General features: G+C 47.2%; 1 protein-coding gene across 3 annotated transcripts in view; it reads left to right on the plus strand.

The window, feature by feature from the left end:
* Positions 1–17689, plus strand: part of LOC120320432 (dipeptidyl aminopeptidase-like protein 6) — a 410598-nt gene that overhangs the window by 326125 nt on the left and 66784 nt on the right. The window contains exons 1-2 of one of the 3 annotated variants that reach the window (XM_039371275.1): positions 10845–11548; positions 11642–16736. The exons of 1 other annotated variant lie outside the window; for it this stretch is intronic. In XM_039371275.1, coding sequence (XP_039227209.1) covers positions 14438–15412 — 975 coding nt within the window. In that variant the 5' untranslated portion in view covers positions 10845–11548; positions 11642–14437 and the 3' untranslated portion in view covers positions 15413–16736. Of the gene's footprint in view, positions 1–10844; positions 11549–11641; positions 16737–17689 lie in introns of those variants that run through there. One more of the 3 variants, XM_039371274.2, reaches the window with a different exon arrangement.

The raw sequence follows: 17689 nt of genomic DNA on the forward strand, positions 1-17689 counted from the left end.
CAAAACACGACCCTATGGAGGCCGCCAGTCACCGCACAGAGACACACTGGAACAACGTCAGGGGGCAACCCGGGTCAGAACCCAACCCATATTGCCAATCCACAGGAAGCGTGTTGCAGGTGCGGCGGACACGGCCATTGGGCAAGAGGCTACCGAGAACAGAGGCTGCTGTTCTGTTGGATGTGCGGGAAAGTAGGAGTCCGAAGCACAGAATGCTGCCAGAGAGCGGGAAATGGCCAGCGATCCCAGCCGCAGAGAGACGGGCCGGGGTCGCAAGATGCCGCCTCTCCAAACTAACCGGAAAACTAATCGAGGAGGAGCAGCAGTTGTCCGCAGCGGTAAAGATCGGTGGGACACGTACAAGGCCACGATCGACACCGGGGCAACAGCAAGCTTCATAAGTGAAGAGCTGGCGGACAAGCTGGCTGCCCAGGGAGCGATTACAAGGACACGACGGCAGGTTAGGTTGGCAGATGGAAGGTGTGGCGAAATCAACGCAAAGCTCGAAATAGGAGTGGAGTTCGGCAACAGGCGACTCGTCATGAGCCTGCTAATATTACCAGGGATAGTGGATGCGTTGGTGCTGGGGTGGAATTTCCTCACGCAAGTCGGGGCCGAGATCAAGTGCGCCGGTCATGAAATCCGAATACCGGCCAGAGGCAGACACAACGGGTGGCTCGAGGAGAAGTTGTCGGTCGCAGTAGTCCAAAAGGACGGCGAAGAGGACCACGTGAACAAATTCCTGGAAACAGAGCTCGCGGAGTTTCAAGCCATGACCGGAACGTCGAGTATAGCCGAGCACACGATAACCATGAAGGACGATAAGCCAATTAAGCAGAGATACTACCCCAAGAATCCAAAGATTCAAGGGGAGATCAACGCGAAGGTGGACGAACTGCTGAAGATGGGGATGATAGAGCATTCAAGGAGCCCGTACAGCTCACCCATAGTCATGGTGAAGAAGAAAACGGGAAAATGGAGACTATGCGTGGACTTCAGGCAGATAACCGCGAACTCCATAAAGGATGCCTACCCGATGCCACGGATAAACTACATCCTCGATCAACTAAGGGAGGCGCGATTTATAAGCAGCCTGGACCTAAAGGATGGGTATTGGCAAATACCACTGGAAGAGTCAAGCCGGGGCTTCACGGCCTTCACGGTCCCAGGGAAAGGGCTGTTCCAATGGAAGGTGATGCCATTTGGGTTACACTCCGCGTCGGCCACATTTCAACGGGCCCTGGATCAGGTGATTGGACCGGAAATGTCGCCGCATGCATTTGCGTATCAAGATGACATCATCGTGATTGGCCGCACCCTAGAGGAACACAAGAGAAACCTCAGGGAGGTATTCAGTCGCTTGAAGAAAGCGAACCTGAAAATAAACCCGGAAAAATGCCAGTTCTTCAAACAAGAACTTCTGTACCTAGGGCACCGCGTCACAAGCCAAGGGATAGGCACGGACCCAGAGAAGGTAGCAGCGATAGCCCAGCTAGAACCACCGTCATCGGTCCGAGAACTGAGGCAATACCTTGGAGTCGCATCGTGGTACCGACGTTTCGTGCCTGACTTCGCGCGCATCGTAAGGCCACTCAACGACCTCCTCCGCAAGGGTACCAAGTGGACATGGTCACAGGACCACCAGCAAGCCTTCGAGGAGGTAAAAGCCAGATTGGTTACCGACCCAGTCTTGGCGTGCCCCGACTTCGGGAGAACGTTCATCCTGCAGACGGACGCCAGTGACTACGGGATTGAGGAATTCTCACGCAGGATACAGAAGATGGCGAAAGGGTCATTTCATACTCCAGCCGGACCCTAAACGGAGCCGAGAAGAACTACTCGACAACGGAGAAGGAGTGCTTGGCAATTGTGTGGGCTATTCGGAAGCTAAGGCCGTACTTTGAGGGATACCACTTTAAGGTGGTGACGGATCATATGGCGCTGAAGTGGCTTAACAGCATAGAAAGCCCTTCGGGAAGAATTGCCAGATGGGCGTTGGAGCTGCAGCAGTATGACTTCGAGGTAGCATACAGGAAAGGCCGGTTGAACGTGGTAGCAGACGCATTGTCGAGGCAGAAGAACGCAGGACAAGGAGGCCGAATAAGAGTGCAGCTGGATCAAGGAAATGGGAGAAAAACTAAAAGCACAGCCTCAAAAGTTCCCAGACTACGTGTGGGAGGGTAGCACCCTTTACAGGCAGATTGCGCTTAGGGCAGGGAACGAAGATGTAGTGACCTGGAAGCTATGTGCTCCGCGGCAGCTGAGAGAAACGGTCTTGCGTGAAAACCACGACGCCCCAGCAGCCGGTCATGTAGGCAGTCGGAAGACGATTGCACGGCTTGCAGCCCGGTACTACTGGCCAGGAATCCAGAGAGACGCAAGGGCCTACGTTCGGAAGTGCGAGGACTGCGCCAGGTTCAAACCGAATCAGCGACAGGCGGCGGGAAAGATGCTGACACAGATTCCGGAGGAGCCCTGGGCGACAGTGTGCGCCGATTTCGTCGGACCACTACCGAGGTCGAAACACGGAAACAGTATGTTGTTGGTACTGATCGACAGGTTATCGAAGTGGACGGAGTTGGTGCCTTTGCGAACAGCCACGGCGGAAACGTTGCAGAAAGCGTTCAGGGAACGCATAGTCTCACGATTTGGAGTACCGAAGGTGGTGATCACGGACAACGGCGTGCAGTTCACGAGCTGGGCTTTTAAGAAGTTCCTCAACGACATGGGGATAAAGCAGCAGTTTACGGCACCGTATACCCCACAGGAGAATCCGACAGAGAGAGCAAACCGCGCTGTGAAGACAATGATAGCGCAGTTTGCCGGACAGAACCAGAGGAATTGGGATGAAAGGTGGCCCGAAATCATGCTGGCTGTGAATTCCAGTGTTTCAGATTCCACCGGCATTTTTGACACAGGGCCGCGAGCCAAGACTACCGAACGCACTCTATGACAGAGAAACGCTAGGTACGGGAAGGCAACCAGAGTCACCGGAAGGAAACGCTGAGAAGATGAGAGAGGTCTTCGAGATTGTGCGCAGGAACCTAGAGAGGGTGTCCCAGGACCAAGCAAGGCATTACAACCTGCGGAGAAGGCAGTGGAAGCCAAGCGTTGGTGAAGTGGTGTGGGCCAAGGAGCACCATTTGTCTAAAGCGGCTGAAGGGTTTGCGGTCAAACTAGCTCCGAGGTTCGATGGACCGTACCAAATTGTGGATTTCACATCGCCGGTGATATGTAAGATTCGCCACCGGACGAACAAAAGGGAACGCACGGTACATGTCAGCGACCTAAAACAGCAGGATCAGGAGGAGGGGTGGCAAGAACGTGGAGTCGGATCCATCGGAAGGCATGCAGGAGAACGACAACACCTGAGAACGGACTGGGTTCGGCAGCCGTTCTAGCGTCAGGCCGAGGCGAGAGTCAACGGATGCAGACTGCGAGTCCGACAACCATTACAGCGTCAGGCCAAGGCGAGAGTCAACGGCTGCGGACCGCGAGCGAACCAGAGTGTTGCCGCGACAACCACCACCAGGGAAGAGTAAGGCACAAGCGACGGGAAGTTGAGAGTGACAGCACCTGAGAACGGACTAGGCTCGGCAACCGTTTTGGCGTCAGGCCAGGGCGAGAGTTAACGGGTGCAGATTACGCATCCAGCAACCGTTCTAGCGTCAGGCCAAGGCGAGAGTCAACGGAAACGGACCACGAACGAACCAGAATCCTGCCTCAACAACCACCGGACCAAGGAACCCACATACTCCCGAGGAAAGGGGAGGGGCGGTACAGCAGTACCGCAAGGCATGCCAAATGAGTCTGCGGGGAAAAAAAGAGTCAAGGATTACAAGGATGAAACGTTTTGTTTATATTCCAACTTACCGCCAAAATTTTGTTTATAGTCATCAAGGCTTAGGGCGCCTCGATCACAAGGCGGTCAATCGGCACTCGATAGTGTCAATCGATGGGCAAAAACATCGGAAAAAGCAGCACATGACGGGTCACACTACGGAAATACCAGGGTCACCAAGTGGCAACGCCGCCCCAACGGGAGTTATCGGGAGTTATCGGTAACAATCGATCAACGGCGAATGGTGTGACCAGATGACGAGAAGACAAAAAATGTGAAACGCGCGAAGAAGAGCGTAGAACGAAGAAGCATCACGGAAGTACGTATGAGCGGCAAAGTTTGAAACTAAGAACGAGGAATACACTCAAAGGAGATCGGCGCTGTGGAACTCGAGACGGAGCTGTGAGCGTTGGCGGAATCCCAAGAGTGTTCCGCGGTAACCGCAGGACCGGATTTTAAATTTTCCCGAAGAAAGGGGGAGATGTGAGGAGTTAAAACTCCGCACAAATGCGAATAGTGATCGCATAAGGAGGGCCTGCCGTTGCCAGTTACGCAACAAGGCAAAGCGTAGTAACGGCAGTGCGAAGCCCAGAGAGAGAGTTTGGAGACTCTGGGCTGGAGAAAGAGAGTTTGGAGACTCTAGAGGAAGAGAGTTTGGAGAGTCGGGAAATGGAGAGAGAGAGGATGGAGACTCCGGACTTGCTGAAAAGAGAGTTTGGAGAGTCAGCAGGCTTAAAGGCAATTAACGGGACAAATCGAACTTTCGACCGGCCAACGGTAAAATCTTGGACTTTGGATCCGGAGACTGGAGACCAAAGGGATAAACCGTTAGAGGTGGCCTATATAAACAGGCCGAGCGCTGGAAGCGGGACCGACAGTCAAGGAAAGCAAGTGTACGAGTCAGCAACGTAGAACGAAGTCAGCAGAGAAGCTACGACCGTGATAGTCATCAAGGAGCAAGATCGCTACGTCAAGACGTTCGGGACGAGAAGGTCTCCGAACTGGGACGCAGGTAGCTGAGGTCCAAACGACGAAGCACGAGTAGCCAGGAGGCAAACGACAGGAGAGGCCAGATCTAAGCGGGCACCAGAGGAAGCGGCAGGGATTGTGGTGTAGACCCGGTGGACTGTGTAGGAGATCGCGTGCTTGAACCAGGCGATAGCCTGGTGTGTCCGTGTAATCCAAGCAGGCGTGGTACCGGCGCCGCCAGTCCGAACCAGACGTGGGGTTGACGCGTTGCAGTTCCACAGGCGTATGCCTTGGGGAATCACAGCCGTGAGCTTCCGTGAGTCTGCGTACGACAACAATTCTCAGCCCACGCGACAAGCGCCCATAACGAAGGTCCGCGCCACCCAGGACGACGAAAGCGGCAAGACAGGGGAACCAGGCCGCCGAGCAGGACATCCAGGTCCGACCGCGCCGACAGGAGAGAAAGGTAGGGTGGAACGTTCGTCTTTCACTGGGCGTCTTGCTACAGGGACTGCGGCGTATCCGGGCGATAGCGCGGTGCGTCGGAAGGAACTGAACAAGCGTCTGGCGGGACCGGCCGGGACAGAGCAAGGGACAAGAGGTTGTGGCTAGCGAGGCGTATGCCTTTGAGAGCCCGCCAATTGTTCACCCTAGTCTGAGAACGGTGACGCTTCCCTAAGCCCTCGACCTTCCTTCTCGCGCGTCAGCGGCAACACCAGGCGAAGGTCCGACGCTACGACGAGAGAGCAGAGGCGTCCGAGAACGAAACTGCGAGTGTTATTACTGGTAACCGGGTGATCACGTTATTATATAAATTTGGTGGGACGAACGCACAAACTCTACTGAGCTAGCCGCACGTATTCCGTAGCGAGCAGACAAAATAAAATCAGTTCGTTACAATACTGAAAAAAAGTCCAAGTAAACTCGTTATCCTTGAAAAAATGAAACTTGTACGACCAAGTAACCTTTTCTGATTCTACCCGCGAATTGGCCGTAACAAAGTGATTTCGGTTCGTTTAAAGTGAATTCGCACAAGAACCTGTGCGATCGGAGTTCGTGAAGTGAGACCTTCACTAAGGTGTAATATAATAAAAAGGCGCACAGTGCAGTTCACTTAAGACATAAGTCTCGACATACTGTAGCAGTCTGTGAACAAAAACAGCAGTCCACTAAAATCAAAAGTGCGACCGCTATTGTATAAAACAACAAAAATTTACTACAGTGCAGTTCACTTAAGGCATAAGTGTCGACATACTCTTGTAATCTGTGAACAAGAACAGAAACTAACTTATAAATAAAACTAAAAAATGGCGTTAACAGCGGAAAATCTGTCTAAATTACTTCGGCTGATACGCCAAGTACCCCAATTCTCTGGAGACCCATCAAGTCTCAACTCGTTCATCAGACGTATCGAATCCCTGTTGAACTTATACCCTTCGAACGACGTTCGACAGAAGGTGATCATATTTGGAGCCATCGAATTAAAATGGTCGGAGACGCGGAAAAGGTTTCCCAATTTGGAATGCTCAACAAATAGACAACTATAAGAGACGCTTTAATCACAGAATTCACGACTCAGACGCCCCTGGAGGAACTACTAGGATGATTGTATCGCACACCTTTTAAGGGTAATTTACGTCTATTCTGTGAACAATTAGAAGATAAGTCAACTGTAATTATAAATAAGTTAGCATTAGAGAATGACCGAAATAATATAGCGGTTTATACACAAGCAATGGCAACTACTATAAAAAATACAATTCAACGCTCACTCCCGGATAGGTTGTTCATGACCTAAGCGAGGTATGACATTTCAACCGTTCAAAAAATAAGACAAGCCGCCCAACAAGAAGGTCTATACGAATTGAAGGTCAATATCAAAAACATCCGATAGTCAACCAAGACTTAACTAAACATACAAACATTAATCAAATCAAAAACACTCACTCCAACCAACGATTCATTCAACCCTTTATTCCATTAACAAATCCCACACAGACCCAAAACAGTAACGTAAACAATCAAACCCCTTTTAAACAAACTCCTCCGACCAGACAACAGCAACTTAATCAGTACAGAAATGTATACAACGGATTCTGAACAGACTTACTTTCTGACCGCCAACACCCGAAACTACTATCAGCCCCCCCAACAACCAAGAGTGCCAAATAAGCGTTTTAGAGAAAGCAGCGAACAATCGCGTATGCAGACAAATGAAAGTTTTCACCAGTACGAATTAGATTACGTTATCGAAACTGAACACTACATTAATAACGACGAACAGTTCCACAAAGATCAATTACAGAATACTCAGAGAGAAATGTTTACAGATAAGCCATATCAACAAGCTGAACATTTTCCAATACCAGCCTGGGATTCCACCAATACATAGATCATGTTTAATAACCACAGATATAAATGCGTAGTTGATACTGGCTCTTCAATAAACATGATGAGCTCAAACTTTTTCAACCTTCAAGTTAAAGATAAGCAAATAACTGTCCGAAGTATGATAGGCTATTTTAAATTAAATAAATATGTAGACCTTCCAGCCAACGGTCTTTTTCAACAAACACAAATATTCTATATTTATTCATTTTCACCTTATTATGACATTCTATTAGAAAAAAAATACTAATGGAGAATAACGGCTTAATAGACTCTCGGAGGGAAACAATAATTAACGAAAGAACATTCATTCACAAAGAAATAGATCCATGTGATGGGGACTCTTCAAAAAACTTTTATGCACTCTTACAAGAAAAAAACTTTACATCAGAAATAAACTATGCCATGGACAACAACATAGACTCAGAACACACATACAGACTAGAACATTTAAATAGTGAGGAAAAATACAGACTCATGAATTTATTAAAAATGACATTTAATATTGCAAAAATGAAAACCTTACATTCACAAGTATAATACGTCATTATATAAAAACCGCTCACGAAAACCCAGTTTTCAAAAGACCATACTCGTATCCGTTTGCCTACGAAGCAGAAGTTAATAAGAAAATTGAGGATATGTTAAAACAAGGAATTATACGCCCAAAAAGATGGATGCCTCTGGCAAACCGAAAGGTTGGTCGTGGACTATCGAAATCAAAATGAAATAACAATAAATGATAAATTTCCGATTCCTAATATGGACGAAATACTAGGCAAAATAGGAAAATGCCAGTATTTTACTACAATTGACCTAGCAAAAGGCTTTCACCCAATCGAAATGGACCCAAAGTCTATACCAAAAACGGCGTATTCGACCAAACATGGTCACTATGAGTACACTCGCATGTCATTTGTCTTTAAAAATGCTCCTGCAACATTCCAACGGTGCATGAACTACGTCCTAAAAGACCTCATAAATAAGCATTGCCTTGTTTATTTAGATGATGTGATCATCTATTCAACATCACTGAACGAGCACCTAGACTTACTGGGGAAGGTTTTTGAGAAACTCAAAGAGGCTACTGGTCTTACACTCCAATTGGACAAATGCGAATTTAAAAAAAAACAAACAAATTTCTTAGGTCATATTATAAGTCCAGAAGGCATGCAGCCTAATAAAGATAATGTTAAAGCAATCGAAAAATGTCCTCTCCCAAAGATGCCAAAATAAACCAAATCTTTCTATGGCTTATGCGGATATTACCGTAAGTTCATTCAAGACTTTGCAAAGATTGCAAAACCTCTGACAATATTTCTAAAAAAGGAGCTTAAATAGACACAAGAAACGAAGAATACAATAAATCATTTGAAAAATTGAAAACACTTAAAATGAACGACACAATTTTGATTTCACAAAAACATTTCAAGTCACTTCTGACGCTAGCAATTTCGTCATAGGAGCCGTGTTATCGCAAGACCATAAACCAGTAAGCTTTGCAAGCAGACCATTAAATGATCATGAACAAAATTATAGCACTATTGAAAAGGAACTACTAGCAATCGTTTGGGCAACCAAATATTTCCGCCCATATCTATATGGAGTCCCCTTTGAGATTTTGAGCGATCACAAACCCCTTGCTTGCCTAAATAATATTAAAGAGCCTAAAATAAAACTACAACGTTGGCCAATTAGACTTAGTGAATATAATTTCCAAATATAATATTTAGAAGGTAAACTTAATCATGTAGCAGACGCCTTATCTCGCGTCAAAATTAAAGAAAACATGGTAGGCGAGGAAGAAAATATTTTAACAGCAGCAACAATACACAGTTCATCAGAAAGCACAAAGCCTACATTGACATTACAGAAAACCCCTTAAACTGCAAGACAAATTGAATTAAATAAAAGATACCGTAGTGCAAGTTGAGACAACGAAATACTTTTTATACCCGTTACTCGTAGAGTAAAAGGGTATACTAGATTCGTTGAAAAGTATGTAACAGGCAGAAGGAAGCGTTTCCGACCATATAAAGTATATATATTCTTGATCAGGATCAGTAGCCGAGTCGATCTGGCCAAGTCCGTCTGTCCGTCCGTCCGTCCGTCTGTCCGTCTGTCCGTCTGTCCGTCAGTCCGTCCGTATGAACGTCGAGATCTCAGAAACTATAAAAGCTAGAAAGTTGAGATTCAGCATGCAGATTCCAGAGACATAGACGCAGCGCAAGTTTGTCGATTCAGGTTGCCACGCCCACTCTAACGCCCACAAACCGCCCAAAACTGTCACGCCCACACTTTTGAAAAATGTTTTGATATTTTTTCATTTTTGTTATAGTCTTGTAAATTTCTATCTATTTGCCAAAAAATTTTTGGCCACGCCCACTCTAACGCCCACAAACTGCCAAAAACTGTTCTTCGCACTTACCGTAGTCGGGGAACTCGACTATAGCGTTCTCTCCTGTTTAAAATAAAACTGACCATAAAATACACTGACATGACGCTGACAAATGCAAAAGATATCCTTATTAATTACTTCTTAAATAATAACAGTGTTATTTACCTGGGAAACGATAAAGAATTTTCCAATAGAAAACAATCAAGGATTTATTTAGTTTGAATCTGGAACAATACAAATCCCCATCACCTTTATGCATCACTGTCTCACAATAAATATTACAGAAGTTGAAGAAACATTTAATAGTGTAATTAAAAATTGTCAAGAATTAAAAATGTCACACAAATTAAATATTTAACCAAGAAAATGGAAAGAGAAATGAATGGCATACGCATCTCAAAACGAAACAAACGAGGACTGGTTAACATTGTTGTTTCCACATTAAAATATCTTTTTGGCACACTAGACGAAGACGACATATTGAACAACAAATTTCGACTCTATCACAAGACACAGTACAGGTCAGCACTCAAAACCACGTTATTGACAGTCTCAATAATGGCATAGAAATAATTAACAACCAGTCCAATTCTTTGAAAAATACCAAAAAATAATCTATTAATATTTAACATTAAATATTTTACCGAATATATCGAGGACATTGAAATGGGTTCACAACTAACACGACTAGGAATATTTAATCCGAAACTACTAAAACATGACAATATTAGCAACGTTAATTACAAAAATTTGCAATTTCATAATTGCACCTTACCCCGACAATAATGGCCAAATTAGTAAGGAAAATATTGAAGGTAAATTCTATTCACGTAACAACTATGTTCTAAATACACTAACAAAGAATATTGTCAAAGATCATAGCTAACATAATAAAACACGAAACATCAACTTGTACTTTTCAAAAATATCGTAAACAATCCTATATTCAATACATTAAAACAAATATACCTATAACCTGGAATATGACAAGAGAAAAACTTTATCACAATTGTAACGGTCATGAGATTTATATTGAAAATAATAAAATAATGAAAATATCCAACTGCACAGCAGAATTAAAACAAATTACAACATCTAATAGTATTCAACAATACACAAATGTAATATTTACTGAACACAATGAAATTAAAGAAATAATTTTGTTAAACAATAAGAATAACACAATTTACAGAAACATACTAATAATCTTCATAACTGTTTTAGCTTTAATTAACATATTTTACTTTTAAATGAAATGTAAAACAGAGACTCACTCAGCTAGTGGAAGTACGAAGGAGAGTCTTTAACACTGACAGTTACACATACACACAAACATATATATAAACATACACACATATATACAGTAACATCCCTTCAGTACCAAAATTCCTCGCCCGTATTTTTCCTCGCGAGAGTTCGAAAAACAAAAACAAATCTCACAGGCCTTTTTTAGCAAAGTTTCAAACACCGAAGTCAAGCCAAATTTTGTCATGGCTTTGCTGCTGCCCATGTTCGAAGTTCATATTTGTTGTTTTTTTTCGAAGTAGTTAGGAGCAGTGACCGAAAATGAAAGTGAGAGATGAGAGAGGACAAAATGAGAGTAGAGAAAAAAACGCTATCTATAGACTTCTGAATACCGTTCTAATTATTGGTGGGATATTTTTATATTTTAAAGTGTATATTTAATTTATATTTGTTGATTTAAGGATTTTAAATTTTGTAAGAAATTAAACCGTCGCTATAGGCAACGCCAATGCGTCCGTTTTTAATTATTTATCTATTTGTAATTAGAATTACTCTAATTACACGGGATCATTATGGTCGGAAATACCCTGTCAGCCTGTCAGAATTTTCGGTTTCGTTTTCCGTCACCCCTTTTTTGCATTTTTATTCAATTGTAGAACATATCAAGTGGTGTTTGGAACATTTTCAACGGTAAATATAAAAAACCGGTAAGTATTGTTTCGCATTGGTAAATTAGCATAGCTAATTGCATTCAAACTACATGATATTAATATATATTATTTCAATATATTTCTTTACAGATAGCATAACCACATTAGAAGGCCAGCCCAGCAGCCACCGGAGAAGGCCTTGCCCCACTGACGGCACTTGCATGTTAAAAAGAACGCAAACAAAAATAGGAAAATATTAATGGAATACTAATAAAAATAATAATTGAATTTACCAATTAAATACATTTTTTACGTTTTTTGGGAGATTTTTCTGTATTTACAGGTATTTTCCGAAGGAATTCCGAAAAAGTTCCTTGGGAATTCCTGAGGAATTCCTCGGGAAAACCCCTTGCTTATTTTTCGATATTCCCGAGGAATACCTGAGGAATTCCAGAGGATTTCCTCGGGAACTTCGAATTCCTCGCCACGAACGCCTGGAAATTCCTGTCAGATTTGTATGGAGACTTACCCTAGGATTCCTCTAGGAGTCCTGGGAACTCCCTAGGGATTCGTTGGGGAATCCTTAAGGACTGGTACTGAAGGGTATCCACTCTACACCCACAACTCCCCAACCACACACTTTATTGTAAATACTCACACACACACATAAATTCGATTAAGCGTAGCTGTTATTTACGCACAGCATCATATTCCAAAGTCCAGACTCTGTGGCGAGCTAACGTCCCCTAAACATTCGATCACTTGGCGAGCTAACTGAAAAAACTTCCGCCAAAGCAATCGTCTCAGGATTCTCCAATCACTCCTATTTTTCGGGAGCCTCGCTCTTCACGAGAGAATAGACATATATAATTTAATTCTCTTAAACTTCGCTCTTAAGCTATCCCAATCACATAATATAAGCACAAACATTTCTCCATTTTAGTTAGTTCAGTACTGAGTACGCTATCAATTGCGATAGCTTTGCTAAGCCCACTTCAACTTCGAAGTCAATTGTCCAGCCTAGTGATAATCCAAAGGCTCTAGTTCTAGGTGATGGCCAGCTCGGCGTCGCGGCCCCATTCACTTACCCGCGGAAAAGTGTTCTCCAGATGTCCCATGGACTGCCAGACGAACACGATCTCCAGGGCCATGGCACAGGTCAGGGTGAGAAAATTCGAAGCTTTCTCTTCCGGTTTTTCTCTTTCGTCCGCTTTTCCTTGTGTGCAGCAAGAGATGCACTGTCACACCAGCTGATCTCACACTCAGCTGCTCAGCCAGTGTTGGCAAACGGATCAGGCTACTGGTCTGGCAGCGCTGCACAGCCGAAGGCGCCCCCAACCACAATTGGCGCTTCTAGGGAAATGCTACTGGTCAGAAGCTACATGACTAGCCAAACGATCTCCTCTATAAACGTACCACACTTTCTTGGGTTGCTGACGAGTATCCTTGGCAGCAACGCATGTAATCCCTGCGAAAATACCTCCAACAAGTTGGGGCTAGTAAATATAGGTGTCGATAGGCAGGGGCACGGATTCTGGAGGCCCCAAACCACGTTCTAAACCAACCTGGCGAGGTGGTGGCAAGCTTGATTCGCCTCGACAGTGATCGCAACAAGCAAACACTATAGCGAAATGGACAACGCGGAAGCTTTTCAAAGCAGCAAAAAGATCTTGCGTTCGCCGATCCTGCCAAGATCACCTGGGCCACCACAGATTGGAGGGTCAGTCCTGGCCGAGATGGGAAATGGACAGGACACGCCGAAGCGGGCAAGGACCTCGAGCAGCCCCTCCGGCTAGAGCCGCAGTACACCTCCAAAGAGGACGAAGGCGGATGGGCAAATCCGCTGCGCCGACAAGCTGTCGAAAATCGGACTGGTCCTGGATCAGCGTATAAACCTGACCAACGTGAAGCAGGTGAGGCACATAAACGTGCAGATGAAGGCGATGTTCGCCAGGATGAAGGCCCTCTAAGAAGACGCCAGCCGGGAGCTGGACATGGAGGACGAACAGCGCCACGCCCTCCCAGGGTGCCCCAAGTGTGGGGACAAACGAGTAAAAACCGAGAAAAAGTCGCAGCAGACCACCCCCAGGCGAAAAAGGGACAGTTTCGCGCAAACGGACCGAACGACAAAGGTAAAGAAGCCTGGGGATAAGAGGGCGAGCCCCCCAAGACGGCAGGCGAAAGTAGTGGAGCAAATCCCGGCCCAAGCCGTGGGAAGCCGGACACGTGGACGAAGGCGGAGACTAGGAAGAAGGCTCACCTATCGACCCGACGCTGTTATAGGAAAAAGGAAAAAACCTTCAGCGAGGTCTTGGCTTTGGTCACCAGGCGAAGCGACGGACAACTGCAGGAGTTGGGGAGGAACGTGCACAAGGTCCGGCCCACAGCTAGCGGTAACCTCCTGCTCGAGCTAAGCAGGGACGGAGAGAAGAGCGCATCGCTGAGGAAGAGCGATCTGGAGGCGGTACTGGATGGAGTCGCATCTGTGCGAGCACTGACGCAAGACTCGAGGTTGCATTTCCTCTCGATCTGCGAATTGGACCCATTAGTCGCTAAAGAGGACCTGTCAAAGGCGCTGGTGGACCAGTTCCAAGTTGAGGCAAGCTCGATTAAGCTGAAAAGCCTCCGACCTTCCTTCAGGGACATCCAAATGGCAGTAGTGGGCCTGCCGTGCAGCGAGGCACAGGCGGTCCTTGCCAAAAGAAAGCTGAAGGTGGGATGGACAGTCTGTAGAGTCAAGGAGAGCGACTCCAGACCCAGGTGCTTCAAGTGCCTTGAGCCCGGCCATATTGCAGCGCGTTGCAAGAGCCCTGCAAATCGCAGCGACTGCTGTCTCAAGTGCGGGCAAACCGGGCACAAGATCGCTAGCTGCACTCAAGAGGCCAAGTGCTTCCTATGCACCAATGCCAGGAGAGCCGACGCTAAGCATATTGCCGTCAGAAGGAGATGTCCTATGAGCACCAAGCCACCGAGGAAATGAAGATCGTCCAGATTAACCTAAATCACTGTGAAGCGGCGCACCACCTGTTGAGCAAAACCATGCGCGAAGTCCGAACTGACGTAGCGCTAATAAGCGACCCGTATAAGAAAACACCCGGGCCATACTACATATTGGACGGTACAAGAAGCGCCGCGAACCTGATCAACGGGACAAGCAGACCAAGAAACCTGCGCATTGGCTCATTCTTTGTAAGGGGGCTGGTTGGTGACCTGTGCCTGTACAGCTGCTATCTACCACCACGCCTTTCCCTTCAGGAATTTTCGGCAGTTATAGATGAGCTGGCTAACGACGCAAGAGGCGAGCGAAACGCTGGGGACTTCAGCGCCTGGGCAGAGGAGTGGGGCTCAGTCCACACGAACGCAAGAGGCCGAACCCTTCAGGAAGCCTTCCCGTCTATGGACGTAGCTCTCCTGAACACGGGGACGGAGCACACCTTCAGCCGAGCTGGAGCAGGGTCGGTAGTAGACCTGACCTTCTGCAATGGCTCGCTTTTCCAGCGCGCACAATGGTCCGTCAGCGATGTATATACGGCAAGTGACCACAAGGCGATTATCTGCGACATCACCAGCAGAGGATCTTTCACAGACCCACCAGCGAAGAGGCACTTTAACGCAGCGGCAAGCGCAATCAGCCTGACTAGAGCAGTCAAGAGGGCAGGCATAGCAAGCATGAGGGTGTCAAGGAGCCACCACCGCCACCGGGAACCAGTCTATTGGTGGACCGACGAGATCGCGGAGGCTCGCAGAACCTGCCTTCGGGCAAGACGGCGGCAGCAAAGGGAGCACGGCCACCCCAACAACGAAATTCTGAGGCAAGAATATGCTGACAATCGAAGGGCCTTAAAGAGACTCATCAAGCAGTCGAAGAGGAGATGCTTCTTGGAGCTATGCGACTCAGCCGAGCAGGACCCTTGGGGTTAAGCTTATAAAATAGTGGTAAAAAAGATAAGCCAGGCGAAACCACAAAACAGGCGACGCGGCCACGATAACAGCGATCGTGGAACACCTGTTTCCAATAGTGCCCTTGGATCCGCTACCTCCTCACGAGGTTCCAGGCGACTTGTCGCAGATAGCGCTCCGACCGGATGAAATACGCGAGGTCGCAAAGGGAAAGGCGCCAGGGCCGGACGGAATCCCAGATATCGCCGTCAAGCTTGGAATGAACAAGCACCCGGAAGCATTCGCTGCCGTCTTCAACCAGTGCCTCACGAAAGGCTTCCTTCCAGAGCGCTGGAAGGGACAGAAGTTGGTACTGCTCCCCAAGCCTAACAAGCCTCCCGAGGACCCATCCTCATACAGACCGATATGCCACATGGGCAAGGCTTTCGAGCACTGTATCAGCCTCAGACTGCACGAGGCCATCTCCGCTGCAGGGGACCTCTCGGAAATGCAGTTCGGCTTTAGGAAGGCGAGATCGACAGTGGACGCTATAGCAACTGTCAAGGAGATCGCCTCGAAGGCAATTGAAGGCACAAGATGGCACGGAGGCAGCAAGGAGTGCTGCTACTGTATAACACAGACTGAGGCATACTTGAGCACAGGGTGACCTGCGGGCTCCCCCAAGGTTCGGTACTCGGGCCGCGGCTGACACTACCAGAGAGAACCAAAGTGATTGGCTTCGCTGACGATATTGCCGTGGTAGTCGTAGCAAAAACTGTTAAAGAAGCCGAGAGCCTCGCGAACGCAGCAATCGGCATCATAGTGGAGTGGCTCTTAGCGGTCGACCTGGACATTGCACACCACAAAACGTAGGCAGTGCTTATATCTAGCCGCAAGCAGGTAGAAACAGCCACCATCCAAGTCGGAGATACCTAGGGGTCTTGTTAGACACTAGGCTAACGTTCAAGGAGCATCTGGCGGAAGCGAACAGAATGCGTCGAGCGTCGCTAGGGCTCCAGCGCAAATAATGCTCACCTGGGCCCAAGACAGGGACGCAGACTGCTCCTACAGTCCGTCTGCAGGGCAACAGCGCTGTACGCAGCCCCAATATGGGCGGAAGCTTCGGAGAAGAGGTCCTACATAAGGGGCCTGGAATCAACGCACAGGCTGTGTGCCCTAAGGGTGTGCTCCAGCTTTCGGACAATCTCCGACGACGCAGCCCAAGTTATAGCGGGAACTCTGCCCATAGACTTGCTGGCCTTGGAGGCGAAGAAGATACACCACGAGGTGAAGAAGATTGTAGGACAGTGCAGCTCGGCCCAAAAGCGAGCCATAAAAGCCAACGCCAGAACCAACATCTTGGAAAGGTGGCAAAGACGGTGGCAGCAGTCGACAAAGGGACGATGGACCTATAGGATCATCCTGGATGTGGTCTCATGGACGCGAAGACGGCATGGCGAGGTAAATTTTTGGCTCACCAATATGCTAAGCTGGCATGGATGCTTCAGGAGCTATCTGGCTATGTTTGGCCACAACGACGACAGTCACTGCCCAGAATGCGGCGTCGACGAGACGGCTGAGCACATAATTTTTAATTGCCAGCGATTTGACCGCGACAGGGAAGGCTTCATGGAGGACACAACGGAACCTTCTACCCTAGGGGAGCGCATGATCTCGGATCAGACGTTCTGGGGTCAGATCAGCAACTTCGCTACAATGGCGATGAAGAGGCTGCGGGTAGCGGAAAGAGAAAGAGCCGCTCGGAGACAACTAGCTAGGGAAAAACAAAAGAGAACGCTATAGTCGAGTTCCCCGACTATCTGATACCCGTTACTCAGCTAGTGAAAGTGCGAAGGAGGTCTTCAGCACTGACAGTTTTTGGCGGTTTGTGGGCGTTAGAGTGGGCGTGGCAAAAAGTTTTTTGGCAAATCGATGGAAATTTACAAGACTAATACAAAAATGAAAAAATATCAAAACATTTTTCAAAAGTGTGGGCGTGGCAGCTTTGGGCGGTTTGTGGGCGTTAGAGCGGGCGTGGCAAAAAGTTTTTTGACAAATCAATAGAAATTTACAACACCAATACAAAAATGAAAAAATATAAAAATATTTTTCAAAAGTGTGGGCGTGGCAGCTTTGGGCGGTTTGTGGGCGTTAGAGTGGGCGCGGCAACATGATTCGATAAACTTGCGCTGCGTCTATGTTAGTGGAGTCTGTATGCTTAATCTCAACTTTCTAGCTTTTGTAGTTCCTGAGATCTCGACGTTTATACGGACAGACAGACGGACGGACAGACGGACATGGCCAAATGGACTCGGCTAT

Source organism: Drosophila yakuba, chromosome 2L (assembly GCF_016746365.2).
Source record: "Drosophila yakuba strain Tai18E2 chromosome 2L, Prin_Dyak_Tai18E2_2.1, whole genome shotgun sequence".
NCBI classification, from domain to species: Eukaryota; Metazoa; Arthropoda; class Insecta; order Diptera; family Drosophilidae; genus Drosophila; species Drosophila yakuba.